Consider the following 23,371-nt stretch of genomic DNA (forward strand, 5'->3'; position numbering starts at 1 on the left):
CAGTTTCCTCCCACAGTCCAAACGCATGTTAAAAGTGAACTGCTTGCAAGTGTGTGTGTGTGTGTGTGTGTGTGTGTGTGCATTAGAGGGTGTATTCTGCCTTCACCCCCACTTGGACAAGGTGTTAGAGAATCTTAAATTAGTAATAACTATTTCTTGCATTCATTTATTTGGTGGTATAAGTCTCCATTACGCTTATACTAAATTCATGGGTTGTGTTTGACCTGTCCAAGAGGGTCTGACCACAGGATGCATGTTTATTTATAGCAAGTTGTGAATCCAAAGACCGAAGTATAGGTCACATTCCATATTGCAGGTTCTGTTGCATCAGTGTTGTATCTTCAACCCGTTGTTCCATATTATGTAGTGAGGCTTGACCACATATTTCTTTTACTATTGAATAAGGAGTTGGCAGATTACCTGCTTATTGTTTTGTTTTAAGAGTGAACGGATAACAGGATCACATGATCAGACGCAGTGATGGACCAACGGCCGGTCCTGAATGTCCCTGCATTCACACTGGGATCCTCCCCGACATGAATAAAAAGCAGTAAAGAAGATGGATGGATGTGCTAATTAGGACTATTTTAGGCTAATATGGTGATTAAAACTAGAAAGATATCCACATGTCGCACCATATTAACCCTTCAGACTGATAGATTGAAGATAGAACAGGTGATTCATATTTGACGGTCTTTTAGTTTTCAGCGAGGGAAAAGTTTAATGTCGCCTTTAAATTGTTGCCGTATTTATACATACTGTATTGTTTGCTATATCTAATATTTGTTTTAGACTACCATTGACGATACCTTCAGTCGAGCTGTTTAATATTTTATGGAGCACTCATTTAAATATTTGGAAATGGCCTTTTTTTTTAATATATATATTTCACTATTTTTTATTTGTTCAGGCTTTAAACTGACACTAAACAGTTGACCAAAATTGTAAATAATCAATGTCTTATATCTTGAAAATCCTCCTTTCAACGTTCACTTTTCCACATTTGGTGCATTACGTTGCCTAAAATGAGTCTAAAATGGCTTCTTTTTAAAAACATTTTTTAAAATAAATGTGCACTGTGCATGTCATGAAACACAGTGGTCCTGGTGTTTTATGTTATTAGAAGAAATGTGAAACAGAAGCCTTTTAAATTTTCAGTATTGTCATACATTCTGTAAATCCTACAACTCTTCTTTTAAACCCCTATCATTGTTTTAAAGTTAGAGAAAACTACGTGGTAGTTATCAAATACCCTCATCAACTGACCCGCGAAGTAACTCAAAAGTACAAGGTTACACGGTTTGATAATCCAGCTGTGTGAACTAGGTCCCATTGGCGATAGAAGTACACGCTCTCAAACACAACTTGAAGTTTATCTAACGTGATGATACGTGTCAATCCTATAAGATTAATCTGTTTTAATGATGGTTAATCGAATGCCAAATTGAGGCTTCCAAGCTCACCCACTCTCTCGCTGGTATATAACTAAAAAAAAAAAAAAAAGATCCAGACTGTGTGGTGAATGAGCTCAGCTTGAAATACCACTCCATCTCAGCAGAGACCTTTTTGATGTCTGATGTTCTTTAATGAAACATCTCGCTCACATCAGAGCACCCTATTAAATTCCACTCATACAGGGAGACAGAGAAAAGAGCCAAAGAGTGAGATTGAGAAAAGCCGGAGCAGAGGAGCTCTGACCTTTTGTGTGCCTGCGTGGGAGTGTGTGAGAAAAAGAAAAAGGAGCGAATGAAACATCACGAGCGTCGAGCGCACCAAAGAGAGAAGGAAAAGATCACGCTTTAAAATAACTTTATTGAGGATTCTCTTCAAACACACCAGTTATTTACATCACAGCTTATTTATGTCCGGTATTTTATCAAATATGGCGCGCACGGTGAGATGAAATAAAAGTTAGAGGAAGTAAAAGGAGTGGAACCTATTTTTGCTTCAACTTCAGAGTCAACTTGGGTTTGAATTAAAAACATACAAAAAAAAAGAAGTTATTTTTCAACGCGTCAAAGGCGTCAGTAATCCAAATTATATCAAACTTCACATTTTCAAAGAATAACTTTTTGAACTATTCTTTTAATTGAAAGCGAGTACTCAAAAAAGAGCGCAGGCCTTTGTTGAAAGGTTGAAAGACTAAGAAGTGTGAGGCCATATATAATCAGACACTGACTATCAGGAAAAGACCTGTGTGTGTGCGTGTGTGTGTGTATATATGTGCGTGTTCTCGACCTCCTCTTCTTGTGAAGATGTCCACCTGATTGCACAATGACCCGTGTGGACATGATTCGTAATGAAGACAAAAAGTGAGGTTGGGGTTTAGGTAGTACGTCGGTGCAAAGGGAGCTGGTAGTAACATTTCAGTTGTGAACCGGGTCTGCAGAAGATGAATAAAAAGCCCGTACAATGTCCTCGTAACGCAACGAAAACTTCCCGTGTGTCATGGTCGGGCTTACTATCATTACTACCATCATTTAATGGTCACATATATAATATCGGTGTGTGTGTCTCTCAGTTGTAATCGCTGAGATTGGCACGAGGGGCTAGGAGATCATGATAATTAGAAGGCATCAAAGTGTGTGTATGTTCTTTGTTTTGCTCTATTTATTGGGTCTTGGACTTTGGATCATACATGCCAGGTAACGCTTCACCAAAACGCAAGATCCCGCAATAGTTTGCATATTTTTAAAGATTAGGAGTATTTATAAGGTTGAGGTTACAATAATGCTAATGTAAGGCACCCAGCTGTGGTGTCGAGTTTGAGGACCCCGCAAGTGATGCTGTACAAACATACGAGTGTGTGCTTTCGTGTGTGTGTGTGTGTGTGTGTAAGAGAAGCATCTTGGCTGTGGCGCGAGAGCATCTGCAAAATGGCAGCCATGAGGCTAATTGTGATCGAGCTAACTCATCACATTGGCACCTTCACATACTTCCTCTGCTGATTGCACCTCCCGAAAGGGAATGTGGAAAACCCAAACTGACCCTAACGTATTATTACCATGAATGCAGTTTAATATATTTTCTCCTCTGCAGGAAGGAGTTTAAAAATAAACGCCAGTCGCAAGAATAAAAAGGTACAGAGTATCTGTGTTTTCCATGGAACGAGTCCTTTGACATCAAGACCCGCTTGACCCGACAACTCAAAAGAGCTAAATAAGGCTAATTCAGGAGCAGCACAATAGGTTATCTCTAATAAGATTAACGATGCATAATTATAGGTAATCCCAGGTGATGATTAAACTAACCGTAGTGATTTAGGCCGAGTGGAGCCGAGCTGGGAGCCACAGGTGCGGCGCAGCACTGCTGAGACACCCCAAATCACTTAGCAACCACTTTGCCTTATCACCCAGCAGCCACCGGGGTCCTGTTACTGTATTAGCAGGGTATTCAACTCGTTTCATTAGCGCCCCCGGCTCGTATCTGCTTTCACCTGGGTCACTGATGAAATGATTTCGTTTCCACCCAAAAAAGCGGGGCGGGGGGGGGGGGGGGGGGGGGGATTCGATTGCCTGTGTTTATTTGTATTTGCATCCCTGACACTTTTGCAGTGTGCTCCACGGGAATTTTCTCTCCTTCATACGAAGCCGCAGCCTCTCGGCTTTCTCGCAGCTGCCGCGTCGGGAGAGATCCCATTTACGCTCTCCTTCATGGCAGCACGATAACCGTCCAGCTTTCACGTTGCATGTGTTAACTCGGGATTTTGTAAAGTTCCTCCAGAGCTCGAACATCTTTATTTCCCACCCCCAAAAAAATTGGACGTTAACACAGCCACTGTCGCTCCAGCATATCGTATCTCGGTTTGCTTCAAGCCCCATGAGGCAATTTTGTGCCAAATAGAGTGAAGCAAGCCACATTTCATGGCCTTCTGTTACGTGAACATATTATGTTAAGCTTATTTAGATCGAAGTTTATTCTTTATGAAAGCAGTATGTAGCAGCTTTACATCTTTTAAATAATATCCCATCACTTTCTGTGCAAAGAGTTTTTAGGTGAGAAGGGGGTGCTAGCGTTTGGGCTTCAAACCGATATTCCCACATCAATAAAAAAGAACATTTTAGAGAGTGCAATTCTGGTTTTTTTTTTGTTTTTTTTTTTAGCAGCAATACATTTTGTCCAGCTCTCAGACCCGCTGACTAGTCTGTGCTCGGTTCCAGGTCCAAAACTGTACAAGGTTCCTCGAACACATGCTGCTGCTGCTGCTGCTGCTGCTCCTCAATACCACGGGCAAACAGCTTGATCAACTGGCACTGGACACTGCGGAGAGAAGACACACACACACACACACACACACACACCCATACACACACACACACACAAAATGCATCATTTAGCCTGAATAACAAACCATCAACTTAATGACCATGCTCATTTCAGTGAGACTTTACTGTCCATGTGGCAGATGTAAAAGCAATGGAACGGTGCCCCCATGTGCCAACTGGACTCCCTAACTTGAAAGCGGCGGTCTTTGTTGTGTCTACAGTACCAGGACCTTTAAAGAGCAGCCTCTAACAGATGTCTGGATACAGATGGATGAAGTGTATGAACACAAAAGCAAGTAATAAAATATGTAAGATGACTATTATGCTACAGTATGATGTATAGCTTCAATTAGTGCCCGCGCCTTTCCTCTGCAAAATGACACCTGTACTTTGTGTGAACACCTGTTGTTTACTTTTCAACTGCAGGTAAATTTCCGACTGCTATTCTTTCATTAGCCCAAAACGCCAACAACGCTGAAATCAAGACAAAGTGGAGCTCGGCGTGTTTCCAATTGTTTTTAATCAATCGGCATCTTGAGTTTCACTTTTTCCGGAGGTATAGCTCTAACCTCTCACTCTTTCCCTCTCACTTTCCTCCCGTTTCGCCTGGGCTATTACCATTAATTATCGGAGCGGCACTCTGGCTGGCTCACTCCGAGAACGATTAGCGGCGAGGAAGAGGCAATAAAAGAATGGACTTCTGCTTTAATTAAAGGGGAGTAGCCTTTTAACATGGGGAGGGCCGTTAAATTAGCAACATTACAGCGCCATGCATCATTGGCAAAGTACAATGGAGCATGAAATAAATGAAGCGTCAAGCACTGCCACATGGGCTGTATAGAGATCTGATAGTGGGGAGAGCTGAAGTGTGGACAGGGCCAGAATAATGAGAGGGGGCTAATTCCACCGGGTTGCCAAGACTGAACAGCAGGGAACAGTGAAAGTCTCTCCTGACCGGCGAGTATTGGACACTTGCTAATGACACCGCCGCCCTTGTTTCTGTCTGGGCACAGAGGGGAGAACTTCTTCATTAGCAGGTAAAACTAACCATAACCACAGCTTTTACATTACAATGACAAATTACAAACTGACCTTTACAGCTTACGGAATTCAAACGTCTGCATGCTGGGTCATTAATTATGTCATCGTGTGTTTCATAATAACAAATTGTGTTGTCCAGGACGAGTTTGCTCGACCTTGAGACGATACAACGTGACTTCTAAAGTCACAAGAATATATTCTCTGGGATGCATGAATGACCAGACAGGAAATCAGGGTAATTAATCCAGAACTGAAGGTGTTGGCGTCTCGAAACCACTGATATTAATTTCAAGGTTGTCAAAGAGAATGTAAAAAATGGTCAGAAATTTGCTCTTGCAAAGTGACAAATGTTGTTAATTTTTCTTTTGTGCGTCGAAAAACGAATGGCCGGTTGCTTCTTGCACTTTATTCTCCGTGTCAGTGTTTGGGGCCACCTCCAATGAGCTAAACTTCTAAAATAGTATTGGATCAATGCCATGAACCTCGGTCCCATTGCGCAGTACGTTTTTTTTTTTTTTCCCCACTCACTAGCTATAGCAGAAATCACTCATTATTTTCTATAAAAGCGATCAAGACTCTGTAAAACCATGGAGTATATACAACGCATGCAGTATTCTTATGATGGTTGATACTATCCATACTTTTTGATCGCTGTTCTGTATTTAGTTTTCCTTCCTGCTTTTTTTTTAGTGATTTGCAAGATTGGATTGCAAAAATGTACATGGCATGGACAGATGGAACATATAGACACGTTATACTTACTGTTTGGAAAGTACAGTATTCCTGCTTCAGCCAGTTGAAAAGTACTTTGCTTTAGTGGATTATACCCAGCGGTGTGTCACAAGGCAAATTTCTGACGGTGTAGGTTTTATCCTATGTGGACCGTGAACATCTGCAACAAATTTTCTGACTCGGTAGTCCTTGAGATGTTTCAGTGGAACTCAAAGTGCTGAGTAAAGTTTGGCTGAGTGAGTTTTACTTCACTGTACAGTGAATAAAGAGCTGTCAGGCATATAAAACCTGATTTGGTTTTACTTTGCCTTTATGAAATTATACTTGGTATCATTTGGGGCAATTCAAGCTAAAATTATAGCCCAATATCCAAAAGGAAAAATCTTTTTTTTCCTTTTTCCCATGAATATTTGACTGTGGGGACACAGTTGGTATGAGCCCCCGCAAAGTGTTGCAATACTCCTTTCATTACACCGTTCCTGCAATATTATGCACTCCTTCTCAGCTATTTGCCAGTCTTCGTGTACGCCGTGAGTGATCCGGGCTGTCTTCATCACCGCTAAAAACTCCACACGCATTCATTTTTAGTAGAAGGCCTTATGAAAACGGGGGAGTGGGGGGGAATAGTTGGAACCGTTCCATTTTTCAGCGAGCAAACTCAACGCTTCAGTTAAAAAGCAATATTTATGGGCAATACATTCATCTTTGAAAAGAACAATAAATTAGGTTTGCCGTTTACTAGCAAAGTTTGTGAGTTTAGCAACTTCCAGTTTGAGCTTTAATTCTTTTTTTTTTTTAGCAACTTTCACAATGTTTCCAAAGCAAATATAATTGAAACAATATGTTTTTTTTTAAATAAATTTGAATAGTTGCCATTGAATATTCATATATTTTAGGTGTGAAAATTCATTCGAGATGAGAAAATAATCAAGCAAAGTATGAATTCTTTCAATTTTGACTTGCAAAAAGACCCCCCACGCAAACAAAAAAATATAGAAACAATTAATAAAAAAAGGTAAAGGTATCAATACATTAGAAAAATGGCCTATTTAATACCAGGTTCATCCAAAATATTTAAAGATAAATAGTTAAATAATTCAAATTCCATAAAACAATGACACACGTCTATTCTGCCTTTCATCAATTTTAATATTTCACCTCATATTGATCCACTTCATACGGGCATTTTTAAAACCTTTTTAGAAATATGAAGTAACAGTGTCAGCACTGTGTTTTTTCTTACTTGACTTGAATGGCAGCATGATGCAGGATCTCCCCATCGCAGTTCCAGCTGCTGCGGGCCGAGCCGTAGTACGTTGTTTGAGGGGAGTGTGTGGGATCGTCTTCGCTCCCCTCTGGGGGCCCGCTCTGGTTTTCTAGAGATATCAACTCCTGGAATTTGGGCTGAAAGTGAAACTTCCTCACCCGGTGGACCTCCACGAATGAGTGGTCAAACTGTGGGAAGAAAAGGCAGAGACGGATGAGACGTAGATGAAAGGAGGGGGGGAGAGGTGGGCGCATGGATAGATGGATGGATGGATGGATGAACGGAGGAGCAGATGTTCCCACAGATGGCGCAGAGGTTGCGATTCCGCCACTGCTGAATCACTTCAGGGGTTTTATTTGAAACGATGAGAGCACAGGACCAAATTAACTTTAGGAAGAAAGTGCTCTTTAAAGTTACATGCATTTAGACCTGCCCAACTGTTCATTTTCCACAGGGGTGCTTTCATACAGAGGGTTACAAGGACTTGCATACTGTTGATGTAATCACGTAATGCATCTTGGAAATACTACTCCTGAAGAAATACTCTGTTGGGTATCTAAATTCTACATTCTATGATCTTATTACATTTTGAGCCTCCGCTCAGGGTCCACTACTAAACTGTATCGTGCATCTTAGTTGGGTCGAATTATTAACCGCTCAGATTGACAAACAGAATAAAGTGGCCTCATTGATTTTAAAGAAATCAAGGAAGTCTCCATTATTTTTACCTTCCTCCTGTGGTGGAAGGTAAAAAGTGAATTCCTTGACTTGTATTTTTCAGGAATCTTTTTTTTTAATGAGAAGCAAACTCTGTGTCGGCTTCTTCTTCTTCTTCTTCTTCCTTCTGCCGTTTACAAAACAACAAACAGGAGTGGATGCAAAAGAGCGCGAAAGAGGTCAGATCACACAGAGGTGCATAAAAACCGTACCAACACGGAACAAGTGAAGAGAGGAAGAAAAGAGAGATGAAACGAAATTATTTTGTCAAAAATCCCCTTTCATCTCCCTCGGTGTCGCAGAGAGGTCCGGCGCACTATTTTCTCCGACTTCACGGGGTGCCACTTTCTTGCTATTCTCTCCGCTCTTCTTCTCTTCATTTTTCTTTCGTCAGCCCTCTCTCGCCTTTCTCGTCCGTTCTCATGCTGAAAGCGGAGTGACAGCCATTTATTTCACATCAGACCCGCTTTATGACTCGCGGGCCGCTTTGCATTCATGCCGGACGGTCTGCCTAAAAGGCTTTCTGACAAGGCCATGAATACGCTTAGTGGCTTCTCACTCCTTGTTTCTCTCCGCTTGGCTGGACAGCGATGCTGATATTAACCGAACTCCGATGCAAAAGTCCCTCTCGTCTGACGCGTTCGACTACTTGTCTGCCTTTCTGTGGCGTGAGGGAAGCCGTGACGGCGACTCAGGTTGTAGCACTTTTGGACTTTTTTTTTTCCATTGCTGAATCGCCAGACTGTGGACACTGCAATCATTAGACATCATCTGTTTTGTTTTGGGTTTTTTTTCCTCCCAGTAATTTGAATATTTTTAATAGATTTCATGGCAATCTGTCAACCAGCTGCTGAGACATTTCAGAAACATCTGTTGGTGGCACTAAAACACAAGTGAAGGGTTTACCAAAATCAATGACTCATTGTGCCATTGATCCTTTCCATCCAAAAAGGGTTTTTGCAAAAGAAGAACATGCAAACTCACCAACAATAATCCCCAATGCCAGAGTGGAACTGGTGATCTTTTCCGCATGAAGCAAACGAGATCCCTCCCCCCCATATATCGAATTCCTTCTTTAGATGAATACAACCTTGCTTTCACCCCGCAGCATTGGGCTGCAGAGGAAATCCTCGAGCTGTCAAAACTCATTTTCGGCCTCCGCGCATTAGCATTGCCAAGAAAAAGTTTGTAATTAGATTTGGCCCGTGCACATTTCGTTTAGTCTTGCGGATGGTAACATCTTTAATTGGAAGTGCAGAAAATCCACAGACACGCTTCATGTCACACGGAGTTGCAGAATCTTTCCTCGGTTTGCTGAATTTTACTGCCACAGCAGCGTTCTTTCAAACATGTTTCCGTCGTTATTCTTTCAATTGAACTGCTTCCCTTCTCTCGTTTCTGCAACTACACGTCGTCCTAAACCAACCAAACGCCGAATTAGAGCAATATTGGAGGTTTGTCACGCGCAGTTCAAACTTGACCTCGGGATGTGAGTGTTGGCTTAAAAACACAGTTTGCAATTCCACACTTTCACCCGGGCATCTCCTGTAGATGAAATTACTTACAAGATCCCTTTAAATGGGGTAAACTTCCCGAGGTCCTTCCTGAGGTAATAATTACTAATCACCAGACTTCCCTTGGTAATACTTGTGCTTTCCTGCGAGGGCATTAGTCTGCTCTCAGCCTGTTCTCCCATACAGCATATCCCTGATGCAGCGATTACCGTGGCCTCTCTGGACCTGGGTGGAGGTTATTTATGATACGTGGGAAGGCACAAGGGCTAAGGCATTTGAACTAAAGTGAACCAGAGTCGGGAAATTGAGCGGAGTCAGCAAAAGGAGGTGCAAGCACAGCAAGTGGGCAAATTCTGCCTTCTGCTCGCTTGTTCTCCGGCTTAACACACTGTCCATTAATCTGTGCGCAGGTTGAGTCGTGAAGTTGAACACTGGATCCTGCAGCAAAGTGATTGATGGGAGGGAGGATTTTGGTCTCATAGAGGTGGGTTTAATCTTCAAAGATGCATGTTCTTACTTTACACGCTCCGAATCACGCAGTGTTCCCTCAAAACATTGTAATTCGACAATAATTTAGAAAGCGCACCTGAATCCCAGTTTTATAAGAGCAAAAATATTGTCATTTCTTTGCACTTTGAAAAAAAATATGTGCGAATATTTATAAAACCCAAAATTCTCAGCGAAAAAACAGTTCTATTTTCAAAGCTGTGAAAACAAATTAAAAAAATTCAATGTCCACCAAACAAATTCCGAATATAATTGTGTAATTCAGTTTCAACAACTTATTAATGTGTCTCCTTCCATGAGCAGTGGTTTGGTTTAGAACCAATGACACCAATCGGCGTCAGAGTTTGTAACAATATTTGAAAGCGTGACAGCCCTAAGAAGTCTCCTGTGAAAAGTTATTTAAAAGAAAAGAAAAAAACGATTGCAACTACAGAATACAATTAAATATGTTTGTAAACTTGTTGTCACCAGATGGCAGTTTGTTTGCTGATATCTCAGTCTTGTGGTAAAATACGAGCTCTTTGAAAATGGGAAACACTATTCAACTTGACAAACTTGAGTTTTTTTTCCACTAATGTCAGACTTGCATTATTTTATACAATAAAGCAACTGTTCTTTTGAGAACTCCTAAAAGACACTTTTCTCTGTTATTTTAATAACCATGAAATCTGAAGACGAAAGGGGAACAGTTTCATTTAAAACCTTGCAAAACCTAACCTAGTTTCACTTCCCTAACATAACTAACATTTATTCTCAAAACTGTGACATATAAAGATAATTGTTTCCATTCCGGCATGTGCGCTCCTACCTGGTCAGCTTTGCTTGTGTGTCGAAGAAGGTGTCTGAAGAAGTCCAGCCGCGAACACTTCCGGACCAGGATCAAATCCGTGGTGCCGTCGGCGAGGTGGGCGGACGGCGACAGGCCTTTTGGACTCCGAGGGCATGCGCAGCTCATGCTGGCTGCATTAATGGCAATAAACTTCCCATAGATTTCATTCCAGCCATCTTAAAAAAAATAAATAAATAAAAAAAAATGCAGCAGCGCATGGAGGTTAGTCAGTTTCAATAATCAAGAGATAGTCGACCAGAGTTCTTCAGCTTGTTGACAAAGACAGAACGTCTTATATAGTATACCACATAGGATCATCCCATACTGTGACATATATATATATATATATATATATCCCTCAGCAGAAGGCTCAAAGGCTCAGTGTGTATAAATGATCTGAAGTCTCAGCTCTTGACTTAACGGCTGCTGGAGGTGAGAAACTGTATTCTTCAACCTTTGGAAACCCTGCGCTTGACATTTCTCCGGTACATCTGATTTGGTTGCCAGATTTCTACTGTCATATTATCCACCGCACACCCTGAACCCCACTTTTTCAGCTGTCTGTATTGAGAGTGAAATTTGCCACGTTCAAGCAAAAAAGATGGCGAGTTAAAGATGAATGTAGAGGAGCTGAAAAGTAAAAAAAAAAAAAAAAAAAGCTAATTCGGGACCTTTCGACAAGCCAATCAAAGGCATGACTACTTTCAGGTTTTTTTCCCCTTCCCTGACACTTTTGCTCTCGCGGCTCCTTCTGCAACATCAAAACTCCTCCATTTGACTTTGAGGCTTTTACCTGAACAAACCTTTTCACGGCTGTGAACATAATTTACTGTAACTGGCTTGCGGTGCAGTAATCAACTGCAGCTCTGCCACAATTGCAAATGTGCCACATTTGATTTTGTCGGTAGCGTTCTGGCAGCTTTAAGTTATTTACTCGTACAAGTGATATAAGAGAGAGGTGCAAAAATGCTGATTGCTTTCCACCTCCCTATTTGGCGAGTGCAGAAAGTACCCAGGTTTTTTTTTTTTTTTTTTTGCTGGAACACGTAATCTGCGCGGAGCATCGGAAACGTGCTTTTACAATGATACTGGCATTTTCGCAAGTGCTTTATGAGTCCTGGGGTTAAGTTCCGAGCTTGTCACACAACAGCAGTGATGCTGATGAGGGTCCATTAAGATCCAGATGTCTTGGCAGCAATTCTCAGCGCAGCTTTACCCTGATGATTGAGCCAAGTTAGAAACTTTCCTGCTGACAGTAACGCGCCGAAGCTGAATGTCTTCTGCTTTAAAACGCAATTAAGTTCGACGAAAGAAAAGGGTTGACGGGCTCTCGGAAAGAGGGGGCTCGATACAACGAAGCATGATTGGGTTAACCTGAAGTGAGCTCGTTCACACATGGCCCGCTAATCTGGGATGACAGACGCGATGGATGCACTTCACAAATCACCGCGCTGCTCCTCTGAGATTAGCGACTGTTTACTTGCGAAGATGGTGTATCAAAGGCGCGGTGCTATCACCCACGGGACCGCCGGCGCCTGTCACCAGGGTGATAGTCGCTGGGAATGAGCCGCAGAAAGTGATCACAGACGTCCAAATTAGCATCTGACTGTTTTATTGAGCACCTCAGAGGGAAAATTATGTGATCTCGAAAAGCAAAACGATTCATTACCTTTCCCCCTCATTTCACAAAACAAACTTACAGGAGTGATAACGCGAACCAATGATAACAAGCCCGCTGAGGCTACATAAAAACAACAATATTCTAATTGGAAAGCAGTGATTAAAGCTAAAGTGGGGGGAAAAAAGAAATGTATAAAAAAAAAAATACAAAACACAAATCCAACCGTGGACCGTATAGGGTCTGTATTAGGAGAATGTTTTCAAAATGAGTATTTGCTTTTGCAGGAGAGGCTGAGCTCATTTGAGGAGACGGAGTGTGTCGTGCCTCATTGATTTAGCAGTTGTCTGAGATTTCCCCTCAACAGAGGAGGAGACGGCAAAGAAAAAAAAATCAAAACAAACAGCAGCACTGGTGTGAGGCAAACCTTCCCCGTCAGTGCTGGCAGAGCCAAATTTCTCCCTGATTAGTGAGAATCTGTCACATGACAGACACACACTCTTTTTAGGAAGCTGCAGTCCCAGTTAAACTTAAAATATCCTGCCTCAGCCTGGTTAACATAATGGAAGTAATTAGAAACAGACAAATAAAAGCACACTGAGATCATCTGCAGCTCAAAGCACCTGTACACGGACACACACAGACAGGTGCACACACAAACACATGCGAGTCGAACACGCAAAGAATACACAGGCGTGGCTCTATTTCTGTTGGGGCCCCTTCACTGTCATACATCATGATCACTACCCGCACCTTCCTACTCCCTTTAACATCACCTTAACTTCGCTGTAAAGTTAACCCTATAACTATTTAATAGCGACACAATTCAAACCCCACAAGTGGCTTTCGAGTTTCTAATCCCACGGAATTACCAGAACAAGCACAAACATGCACTAAATTCACTGTGTGGTATCAAAATATACTATTTAATTTAAATAAACTTAAAAAAAAAAAATAATGCAAATATAAACTATATTTCATGGGGCCGATACAGATAGAGTGAAGTTGTGATTTCCTGTGGCGAGTTTGGTTTGTGTATTTTGGTGTTTCTATGTGTAATCCGATTTAATCTGTGCACATCAAAATATTTGTGTATACAAATGTACACGTGCAATTTTTGTCATTTTTGTCTGGCTGTTTTTTTTTTTTTTAATCCTTTCTGAATATATCTTGGAATATATTCTACAAATAAATCTGGACTCTTATGTACATTTAAGTTTTAATCATAAGAATTTATTTAAATTAGCCGAGGGAACAAGGGTAAGCGAAAGAACATTTGCAGAACTGAAGAAATGCAGGACAGCAGGTGAGTGACATAAATATTCACTGTTTGGATGAGGTCCTCGGTGGGACATGAAGTTTGGACACCCTTACCTTACCCTAAACATAATGCCTAATACCATATACAGTATTTACATAGCGGAATCCAGTATTTTGGTATCCAGAAGTCTAAGGATATTTCATCCACTTCCAGAGGCTTGTGTTGCTGTGTCAGCGTGATGTTAAAGGGCTAAATCGACATCAGTGTGAGACAGTGGGAGGTGGCGCCGTCCTACTGGAGGCCGAGCAGGACTTCATTGTCCCCCCCCCCCCCACACACACACACACACACACACGTAATCTCATCAAGCGGACGCAGCGATGGATGCTGGAGATTTGGGAGATCGATAGGCAAAAAGGGCTCCGGCGGGACGTGGCGGTTAGAGTTGTGCGGTGCCACTAAAAATCAGTTCATATTTTCCCGTCAATAACTCATCAAGAATCTCATCAAGAGTTTTTGCCATGCTGCGGGAGGAAAACAACCCCAACAAATAATGGAGATCGAGTGAAATCAGAGAAAGGAGAAGATGATGCCGTTATTTACACAGTCCACCTCAGGTACTTAATCTACCCACACATACACACACACACATACTCACAAAAAGAGAAAAATGCAAATTTCCCCACTTTTATGTGAAACTTCAAGGAAAAAGACAGACTGTGTGGGATTGTCTCATTTCCTTCTATTTTTTTGGGGGGGTATTCTACTCTCAAAAGGCAAATCTTTTAAACAATAGGCATTTTTCAGACATCTCAGAAGTCTTGCGATGGTTTCAAACTCGACAAACAGGCAGATAACGAGGCGCAGGAATGAGAAAAACCCTTTCTGTGCGATTAAGTCGGCACATATCGAGCAACAAAGCCCAACTGGTACCTTTAGCAGACGTTTCCTTCTCCTCTGGCATCTCCCCGAGCTTGTCCTTTGATTGCTTGTGCTGACAGACGCGGCACCTGAAACATCGGCATGACGTTGTTTTACGATCATTAAAACATCAGCGCTACTGTGACATTCAAGACTCGAAACGAGCACAACAGATTCATTAGATTGGAATAAATTGAGTCCTTCCTGAGCAGATCTGCATTTGCGTTTAGTTATTCAAACATTAGCGGTTTTTATTGGAAATGCTCGGAGAAGTCTCGAGCTGAGAAAGGCTGTTTTGTGCCGTCACGTTTTATGGTAAACTAAGTAGTCATTTTTTACAGAATAATGGTTTTCAGTGCTCATAACAGATGCAAACAATGTCCGCATCCAGCATATAAAACAAAAACAAAAAACAAAACCCAAGCACTTAGTCGAGAGCTGCTTTGGAAAAGAATAAATGGGCTTTCAGTTCACAATAAATTAGATTGGCGTCATGACAGCATAAACTATCCGATTTAAGCTCTGACAGGTGCGCCGCTACTACCGAAGTACATCCGATAAGTTAGGACATTGTGAAACAGTGCAGGGAGGCTGCACACGCCGTATTTACCCAGATCGGCACTGGAGCTTGTCCCTCGGGTTCCCCATGTTGTCCTCGGCGGGGAGGAACGAGACGGTGCCTTCGTAGTGGTTGTGGCTCAAAAAGGTTTTCACTCCTGCAAACAAAAGCACAGGGTGAGCCACAAGCCCCACGACCAATGAGTTGGATTTGTTGTGATTCATTCAACTACAATGAGCCGGTTCAAAGGGAAAATTGTTTGAAGGAAAAATCTGCATAATTAAATGGACCACGCCACCCAGGAGCGCCTTTTTTTTTTTTTTTTATCAACAATGCATGTAGCCAATTTTGAGCTTTTGTAGCAGAACCTGCTGCAAATAAATATATTCAAGCGTAGAACAAATTCTTGGTCAATTGGAAACTCATTTTTTTTCATATCTTAATTCTTTGGATAAAAAGCTATTTCTTACAGGAATAAAATAATTTTTTTTAAGATGTGTTATTGGAGGTAAAAGAAGTTTGCATACTTTTCCAGAACAGATCTGCTATCAAACTACAAGATGGAAAAAAAACGAACCGCTTTACAGTGATGCAACAATCATTTAGCCCGTTGACGGCCTAACATCAGCTGCTTTTCCTGTAAATTTGTACAACTAATTTTAAATTTTTAGGAAACTGTTCAAACTTGTGACCTTTGGTCTACACTATACAATATTTGGACCAGATGACCATCAAATCTAATAATTTACCAGAGATTCTCTTTACATATAGATTAAATATGTACGGATTCAGGAATGTTTAACTTTTGAGGTTTACGGATGTTAAGCACGCGCTTTGATAAACCGTCAAATATTGTTGCCCTGGATGGTTTTCCACTGCTCAGTTGGCCCCAGTTTAATTTCGCCTGATTTCATATCTTGCAACGTACGTTTTGTTTTAAAGTGCTATATGGGTATTTATGCGTGGCCCCATTGGAAAGAGAAATCTTGCAGGTACTAGTGAGCCTCGTGAGACCAACAGAAAAGCCTGCACTAAATCCACAAGCCTGGGGCTGGGTGTGACGATTTATGCTTTTAATCCTCCAAAGTCTGGACCCAGACGAGAACCAGCAAACTCAGGGATAAACTACGAGTTATCTTCCATTAAAACACACCGGTGTCGGGTCAGTAACCTTAAAGGACATTGAGCTAACTGTTAAGGGGGAAAAGAATAAAAAAGGTTCAAATATGTTGGTAAGCTTGGCTGGAAGAGTACAAACTGATGTCCTCCTACCTGATAGGTCATATCTGGCAGGACCGAGCCACCTCTTCCGCTCACTGTCTGCGAGTACGTCCCCATAAAAGCCGTAGCCAAGCAACGAGACGGAGTATTTAAGGAAGACGTTGTTGTGGTGGACTGAACAAACGTCCATTGGCTGAGAATCACCTGTACAGAGATGGCAGGTACAGTCATAAAAGAAAATTAATATTTCATCACAGGTCGTCATGGTCACTGTTGTAATGACTGAGCAAAGGTTGTTTAGTCCTGGAAGCAAACGGTGATTACACTTGAATAAAACATATGTCCAGTTTTGTCAGATAGTGACCAACACTCACCCACAATGATGTGTAAAGCAGAAGTAATCGGGTCATTGGTTCCCGAAGTGGCAAAACAGATACAATCAGTGGACCCTGTTGGAGGAAAACACAAAGGTCAACGTTCACCTCCAAATCAATGAAAAAAAAAACAAAAAAAAAAACGCAACCAAATTTTTACACCAGAAGGTTCAATTAGAATTGGCTTCATGCAGTGATTGCTTGGTTTTTGCCAAAATGTAGATGTTTTCATCAGGTATACTCAACCCTTTTAATTTAAACTGTGAAGATTTTTTTTTGTCATTGTGGTGTTATTATGGCACTATTTCACTGGTCCAGCCCACTCCAGATGAAATTGCATGGAATCCCCTGAACTGAAGTGTGTTTGACACTCCTGGTGTAAAGTTCCTCCGATATGAGTCTGATTCAATGTCCAAGAAGGATAACGGTGTTACAAGTCACATCGATCAGCACTCCAACCTGCTGCCTTCGTAGGATAAGATAAGATACTCCTTCATAAACCTACACTCAAGTAGATTTAAAGTAATGATGTAATGATTTTTATCACGATGGTTACAGTAAGACAAGCAATTACACACGACGGTCATAAAATTGGCCAAAAGCAGGTTATCAGTGTTATGTAACATGGTTATCTGATTAGTTCGGATCTCCCGACACACTTAAGTGATGAGTTACATTTTAACCCGATGCTCTGCAGCGTAGGAGGCGGTGCTATTGTATTGTATAAAATATCTGTTAAGGTTTTATGAATATTCTGCAACTGTTCTGACAATGTGCTTACATAAAATAACAAAGAAAAAGGCCCGTATAAAGATGATGATGAACGTATAAAGTAACTTCACTTATTTGAAGACGACGCATCTCCAACCCGTACTCTGTCGGCGGGTGACGAAGACGTTAATCGGGCGTGAACAGCTCAGACTGGCGGTCGAGCGGAGTTTTAGACGACTCTCGGAGTCGCGACTGAGTAAGGAGAATTTAGCTGAGTGATTTTATTAGGCGGAAACAAGGAGACATAAAGTTAACTAATCGGATAGCTCCCGGCGCTCATCAGCTCCCCTCAGCCAACAAATGAAGGATAAGAGGCCTCGCCACCCCCGCCCCCTTGCGCGAAATGTTGAGTTTGACATAAAATATTTCAACTTAAGAGGTAACAGGGCTCCATCTCTCTTTTCTGTGCCACATGGCGTAATTTCAGTCCTATCTGCCCCACTTTGATGATCTTCAAGTGGTAATGTGGACCTACTGCCACTGATAAAAGACAGAACGAGAGAGAGCGAGAGAGAGAGCGAGAATGAGATTGAGAAAGTGAGAGAGAGAGAGAGAAATCTAACTAGTGATGTTTTGAGCCGACTCACGGGAGCGTGACAGAGGAGATCGGGCCTGTCATTCAGCGGCGGACACAGATGAGTATGAAGATGAGCTCTCGCTCTCTCCCTCTCTCCCTCTATCTCTCTCTCTCTCTCTCTCTCTCTCTCGCTTTAACTCTCTTTCTATGAATATCACTTATCTGGCTCTTGCTTCCTCTCCTCCCAGCTTCATAATCGCATCCGAACATTTTCCAATTGCTCCTGACAGCCCTTTGAGCCGCCTGCTATTTTGCCGAGCGTAGAAATGGTGACATATGCCATTTGACTCCTCTGAAGCTGCTCGGTTTGGAAAAAAAAAAAAAAAAAAAAAAAAGCCAAGTGACTTTGAATGGATGTAACTGGTGCACACTGATGTTCAGCGCTCGGATGCTGAATGTTTTATTCCCCTTAAGTTGCTCCGCCACAATAGCCCGTTGGTACATTCAGAGGAGAGAGCGTAAACTGTCACAAGGAAAAAATCCTCTGCAGAGAAGCTCCAGTTTTTATCTGCGTTTCCCCCAAAACTGTCACGGCAGTAAGATCATTTTGGCAGCCTGATCATCTTTATCTCTGAGACCACAATGGACGTTGGCTGCTTTTTTTATTTCTGCCCCAAAAAGATGACTTTATTTTGGGGTGGGGGGGGGGGGGTTCTTTTTCCGTCTGAGCTGCAAATGTGACAGCGTCTTCTAACGGCAGCCTTGAGCCTGTTTCAACCACGCCATCAAGGCTTTAATCAACAACATCATTATTATTGTGTCAGCACACCCTATTGAAACCAAGTTGGATTTAACTGAGATTTAATTCTGAGCTATCATGGCTCAAAGCGGCGTGTCGGGAACGCTCGAGGAATTGCCTTAATCGCCCGGTGACGAGACACAAATGAACCCCGCGATTTCTTTTTAACCACGTCACGCAGGACTTGTCCACATGTAAGGCCTTTTTGTGATTGCAAGCCATTTCCAGGGGTGCCAGCTACCGGCCCATTGGTGGTTTCATTGTTGAGCTCAAAAGTCACATCCCGGCCGGCACGGTCCTTTCAGATACCACATGCGACAGATTCCCCAAAAACGCCACTACTGTGCACCCGACCATAGTGAATCGCTCTTCTGCACTTGCGTGAGTAAATCGACACTAACAACAATGTCCGCCTCCAGTTTCTCCTGGGACTGAGTAGTTTTATGGTTGAGCCACCTGTAATAGCAATCCAACTTTATCGTCGGTCCATACAAATGTCCGTGTACTCCCCATTGTTACAGCACCACCTAGTGGCTGACCATGAAAACTAAATTTACAGACATCGCTTTTGAAATATTGACTTGTAAAAGGAAAATGTTTCTCAAACAAAAACTCAAAAATGACCCATTTCCATTAAACAAATTGAAAAAGTCTAAAGCTCAAATAAGCTTGACATTTTAAAGAAGTAAAACAACTTAAAGACATTCTTTACTATTTTTGATGCTGCAAAATACATTGAAATGAAAACCATGTCCTCTAATTGTTGCAATTTGCAGTTTTCACAAATTCACACTCACAGTATCGCTTCGACGCTTGGCTGTTATTTTCGGTCGTCTACTCTAAGACTTGCAAATAAACACAAAGCAGCCGTGTCTATTATTGAATATTATTTGTGATCTCAAGGGGCCAGAGTCCACCGTGAGGTGGGCGTGTCTTGACTCACGAGCTGTATGTTTGACAGCCCTACTCTGGATTTCTGAGGGTGCCTTAATATAATTGTCTTTCCAGGTGCAACAAAGTCTTGTCTCAGGTTTTTCCTATAATCTCTTTACGTCCCTCTAAAGGGGGTTCTGGTCCCCCCAGGTTGGGAACCACTTTAGTTGACTACAAAGGCTTTGGCAGCACACAAAAGTACCTGCCTTGTGTGCAGAACTGCAGCAGCCTGCCTTTCTTTTCTCTTTGTTGTTGTTGTCATTATTTGTCACATAACTGGACACTTTAATAACACAGTTTCGCAATCAAGGGAGATAAGGGCTGACGGGTGCATTATTAATCGACGCACGGTAAAGTGAGGATGTTGCCACTGTTAAAAAAGCCTTTTTAATTAAAGCCATTGCTCATATGCATCAATGAGCACATGGAAACTTCCCCGAGAAAAGATTAGTTCGAAATCAAAGCAAACAAAAGCACTTTGAATCGAACTTTAAACACGTGTCACAGCCTGGCTTTCCTCCTGTTTTTAGTCACTGATTTTACATTACTGACACGTTGAGCCAATTTGCAGTCTTTGATCCTCATCTGGGGCAAAATGTATCTGTCGACATTACAATCTAAAGGTGATGCGGTTTTTCCCTACGAGGCTTTTCGACTTTGAGGTTGAGGAAATAAGGTCTATAGAATCAAGTTTTAAACCTGTTCTGACCAAAAACTTTCTTTCATATGAAGCTGACTCACTGTCCATTTGTTGCACTTGATTGCTTTTATTCTCACTCTCATTTCATTTTTTGTATTTATCGCTTCAGTTGTTTACTTCCCCACCATCTGTTCTCCTGTTTTAGCAGTTTGTTGTTTGTTTTTTTTAACCCTTGTTGGACTTTTATCTTGTACCTGATAGGTTTTTTTTTTTGCTGCCATACTGAGTTCTTGTCAGTCAAAGCGCTCATATTAGCGGATTTCCAGTAATTCAAGGCTTCAGGTTTCCACAACAAAACAGCCCAGTTTGAACAAAACAAAGCTGATGCGACATTCAGTGAGATGTCTACATTGAGCCAGTGGCTTCGCAAACACTTTAATTCATACATATCATCATCAAAACAGATCTGAAAATCATTTTCTGTGACCCTCGACTAAACTGTTTTTGCTATTGCCGTCAAGCTGAGCGCAGGATTGTTTCATATTGGTCTTCACGCCTCGTATTTCCGTCAGCATGGAAATTACAGTGATTTCAAAATGTCACCCAGCATGTTTCCATTTGTGGCGCGGGGAATGATTGACCCTCAGCGGGCCTGCGGGTTTGCATCCCCTGCTTTGCTGTCACAGAGAGTCTTCTATGTAACTCGACACGCTGGGATCAGTCAAACTTGTTCACCATTATGATTTACATGAACAGCTCCGGCAATTCTAATATTTAATGCATTGTGCCTTTTGAAACGCCGACCGCTCTTGACATCCATCATCCGACTCGTATGCAGCGCTGGCCAGGCGCATGAGCACTGCACATTAACGTACATGCCTGTAGTCCATTGACATATTTAATCATTAATATTGTCATTATATATATGTATTTATGTTGGAATCGCAGGAGATTTGTCAGACTTGGTGTGAACTTGGCAAGCTCGGCTGTGGATTATGTGACACGAGTAGGCAGAGTGTGAACAAAAAATAAAAAAATAAAGCGACTTTCAGCGGGAGAAAAAGTTTGAGTCCTTCAGGCAAATTATAACATGTCAGGCCAGCATTACATTGTGCTTTAAAAGGTTTCTGCTGGAGAGCGAATTTGTCTAAGTTTCTTTTAAATAAGGGACTTTAAAGGCAAATATGTCTTGATCTTTAAGTCTAAAAAAAAAAAAAAAAGTGACACCAGAAGGCATTTATTCTACTTTATCTAATAGCAATCCACATGATGGGTGTGTAACTTAAATATTAATTGTTTTGTTGTCTCAGATCTTGTGTGAGTTGTAATAATGTTCATAAAGGTATGCGATAAGTGGCAATGAATGACAATTTGTTGATATCAACAACAGTTTTCGTGCAAAAAAAATAAACTTTCCTCAAACACAAACGAAATGCAACATACTGTGCATTTGAAGTTTTGCAAAACGAATTCCGGTTTCACGAAGATGGCCGAGATTACACCAGAACGGAGTTCAACTCACTCAGACTAGTTGAACGTGGAACATTTAAGCGACTTTCACAAACTTGGTGAGCATCTGTGTAGTGTGGGAGTCAAAGAAAAGACCAAATGAGAACATTTGTGTCAAACCTCATTATGTTAAGCAGGACCGCATGCTGTCGGTCTGATGGCGCTCGTAAAGAGCCAGAATGGAAAAGAAAACAGAGTTACTGGAGTGAGTCGTGAGACCGAACAACGGCAGTCACCAAAAGAGTGTGTTTGAAAAACTTCAGTCGACGTGAAAAGACGCTTTGAAGCCTAAAGACCCGGTAAATCGAAGCAAACGCCACACATCTACTAATGGAAGTTGTAATTTGCATTTAGTGCAATGCAGGCAAATGCATGATGCAAAAAAAATTAAATATATGCCTCTATTTGTAATTAGTAATTCATAATAAGTAGACAAAAAGTTTTTAAAACATCTAATTAAAGTCTAAGTAAACACGATATTTGGCTAAAAATGTTTAATCACAGGAAATACTGCAATATCTAAATAGTCTGTATTTACGAGTTGAAGGACTTTTAAGCCCAAATGAAGACAAAATACAAAATATTTCAATTTAGTTGTAATATATTGTCAAATATATGGGAATTTTTGAGAAATAATGTTTTCAAGCTATTTTAGATAATGTGCAGAAAATGTGCATTTAAAGTAAACGTGCATATAAAATGCTAAACGAACACCTAAACACTATTAATGTGCACTAATTCCAGTACTTCACATGGTTCCGTTAAACTCGGAAACAATTTTCAATCTCACCTGCAGGAATGATTCCTATCCGGAGGGAACATGGCACCAGTTCAGCGTCGGGCCGGTTTTGGTCCACGCCGTGGTCAGTTTGAGCTCTGGTCACCAACCCGTGCAGGATCTCACTGAACATCCCGTCCCCTCCGACACACACCACCCTGCACAGACAAACGAGATCACCCCTGGGTTCAATGCAGGATTTTCTGTTTTCTGTAGTCCACGGATTTACAAGTAGCCTGTGGTTTCCACATAATGAGTTGCGTTATAGGTACATTTGTTGGAATAAACATGAAATAACATAGCCTCAGAGCCAGAGAACCTTGACAATAATGCATCGGGGCAGCATGTCCGACTGTGAAACCCCTCAGTAAATACGGATATCATGCTGTGCCAGCAGGCATTACAGCTTCTTAAATCTAAATCCAAACCTGGGAGAAATGGATCTATAAATTATGTGAACTGCAGAGTAAAAGCATAATGGACTCTAACCCTGCACCGGTGGACTGAATATCTGAATAGAAACTGAAAATGACAGGCCCTTTTTGTTCATCCATCAGCTGCATTTTCCACACAGACCTGAGCTACACCGTGCACAATT

General features: G+C 41.5%; 1 protein-coding gene across 2 annotated transcripts in view; it reads right to left on the bottom strand.

Moving 5' to 3' along the window:
• Positions 1-1,794: 1,794 nt before the first annotated feature.
• The window catches only part of cerk (ceramide kinase), a 43,129-nt gene continuing 21,552 nt past the window's right edge, over positions 1,795-23,371 (bottom strand). For both annotated transcript variants that reach the window (XM_080491715.1, XM_080491714.1), the window contains 8 exons: positions 22,786-22,931; positions 16,827-16,901; positions 16,504-16,656; positions 15,283-15,388; positions 14,685-14,761; positions 10,852-11,048; positions 7,282-7,493; positions 1,795-4,260 (listed from right to left, as the gene is read on the bottom strand). In XM_080491715.1, coding sequence (XP_080347841.1) covers positions 4,140-4,260; positions 7,282-7,493; positions 10,852-11,048; positions 14,685-14,761; positions 15,283-15,388; positions 16,504-16,656; positions 16,827-16,901; positions 22,786-22,931 — 1,087 coding nt within the window. In that variant the 3' untranslated portion in view covers positions 1,795-4,139. The remainder of the gene's footprint in view (positions 4,261-7,281; positions 7,494-10,851; positions 11,049-14,684; positions 14,762-15,282; positions 15,389-16,503; positions 16,657-16,826; positions 16,902-22,785; positions 22,932-23,371) is intronic.

This window comes from Lipophrys pholis, assembly GCF_963383615.2.
Source record: "Lipophrys pholis genome assembly, chromosome: 22".
Classification (NCBI taxonomy): domain Eukaryota; kingdom Metazoa; phylum Chordata; class Actinopteri; order Blenniiformes; family Blenniidae; genus Lipophrys; species Lipophrys pholis.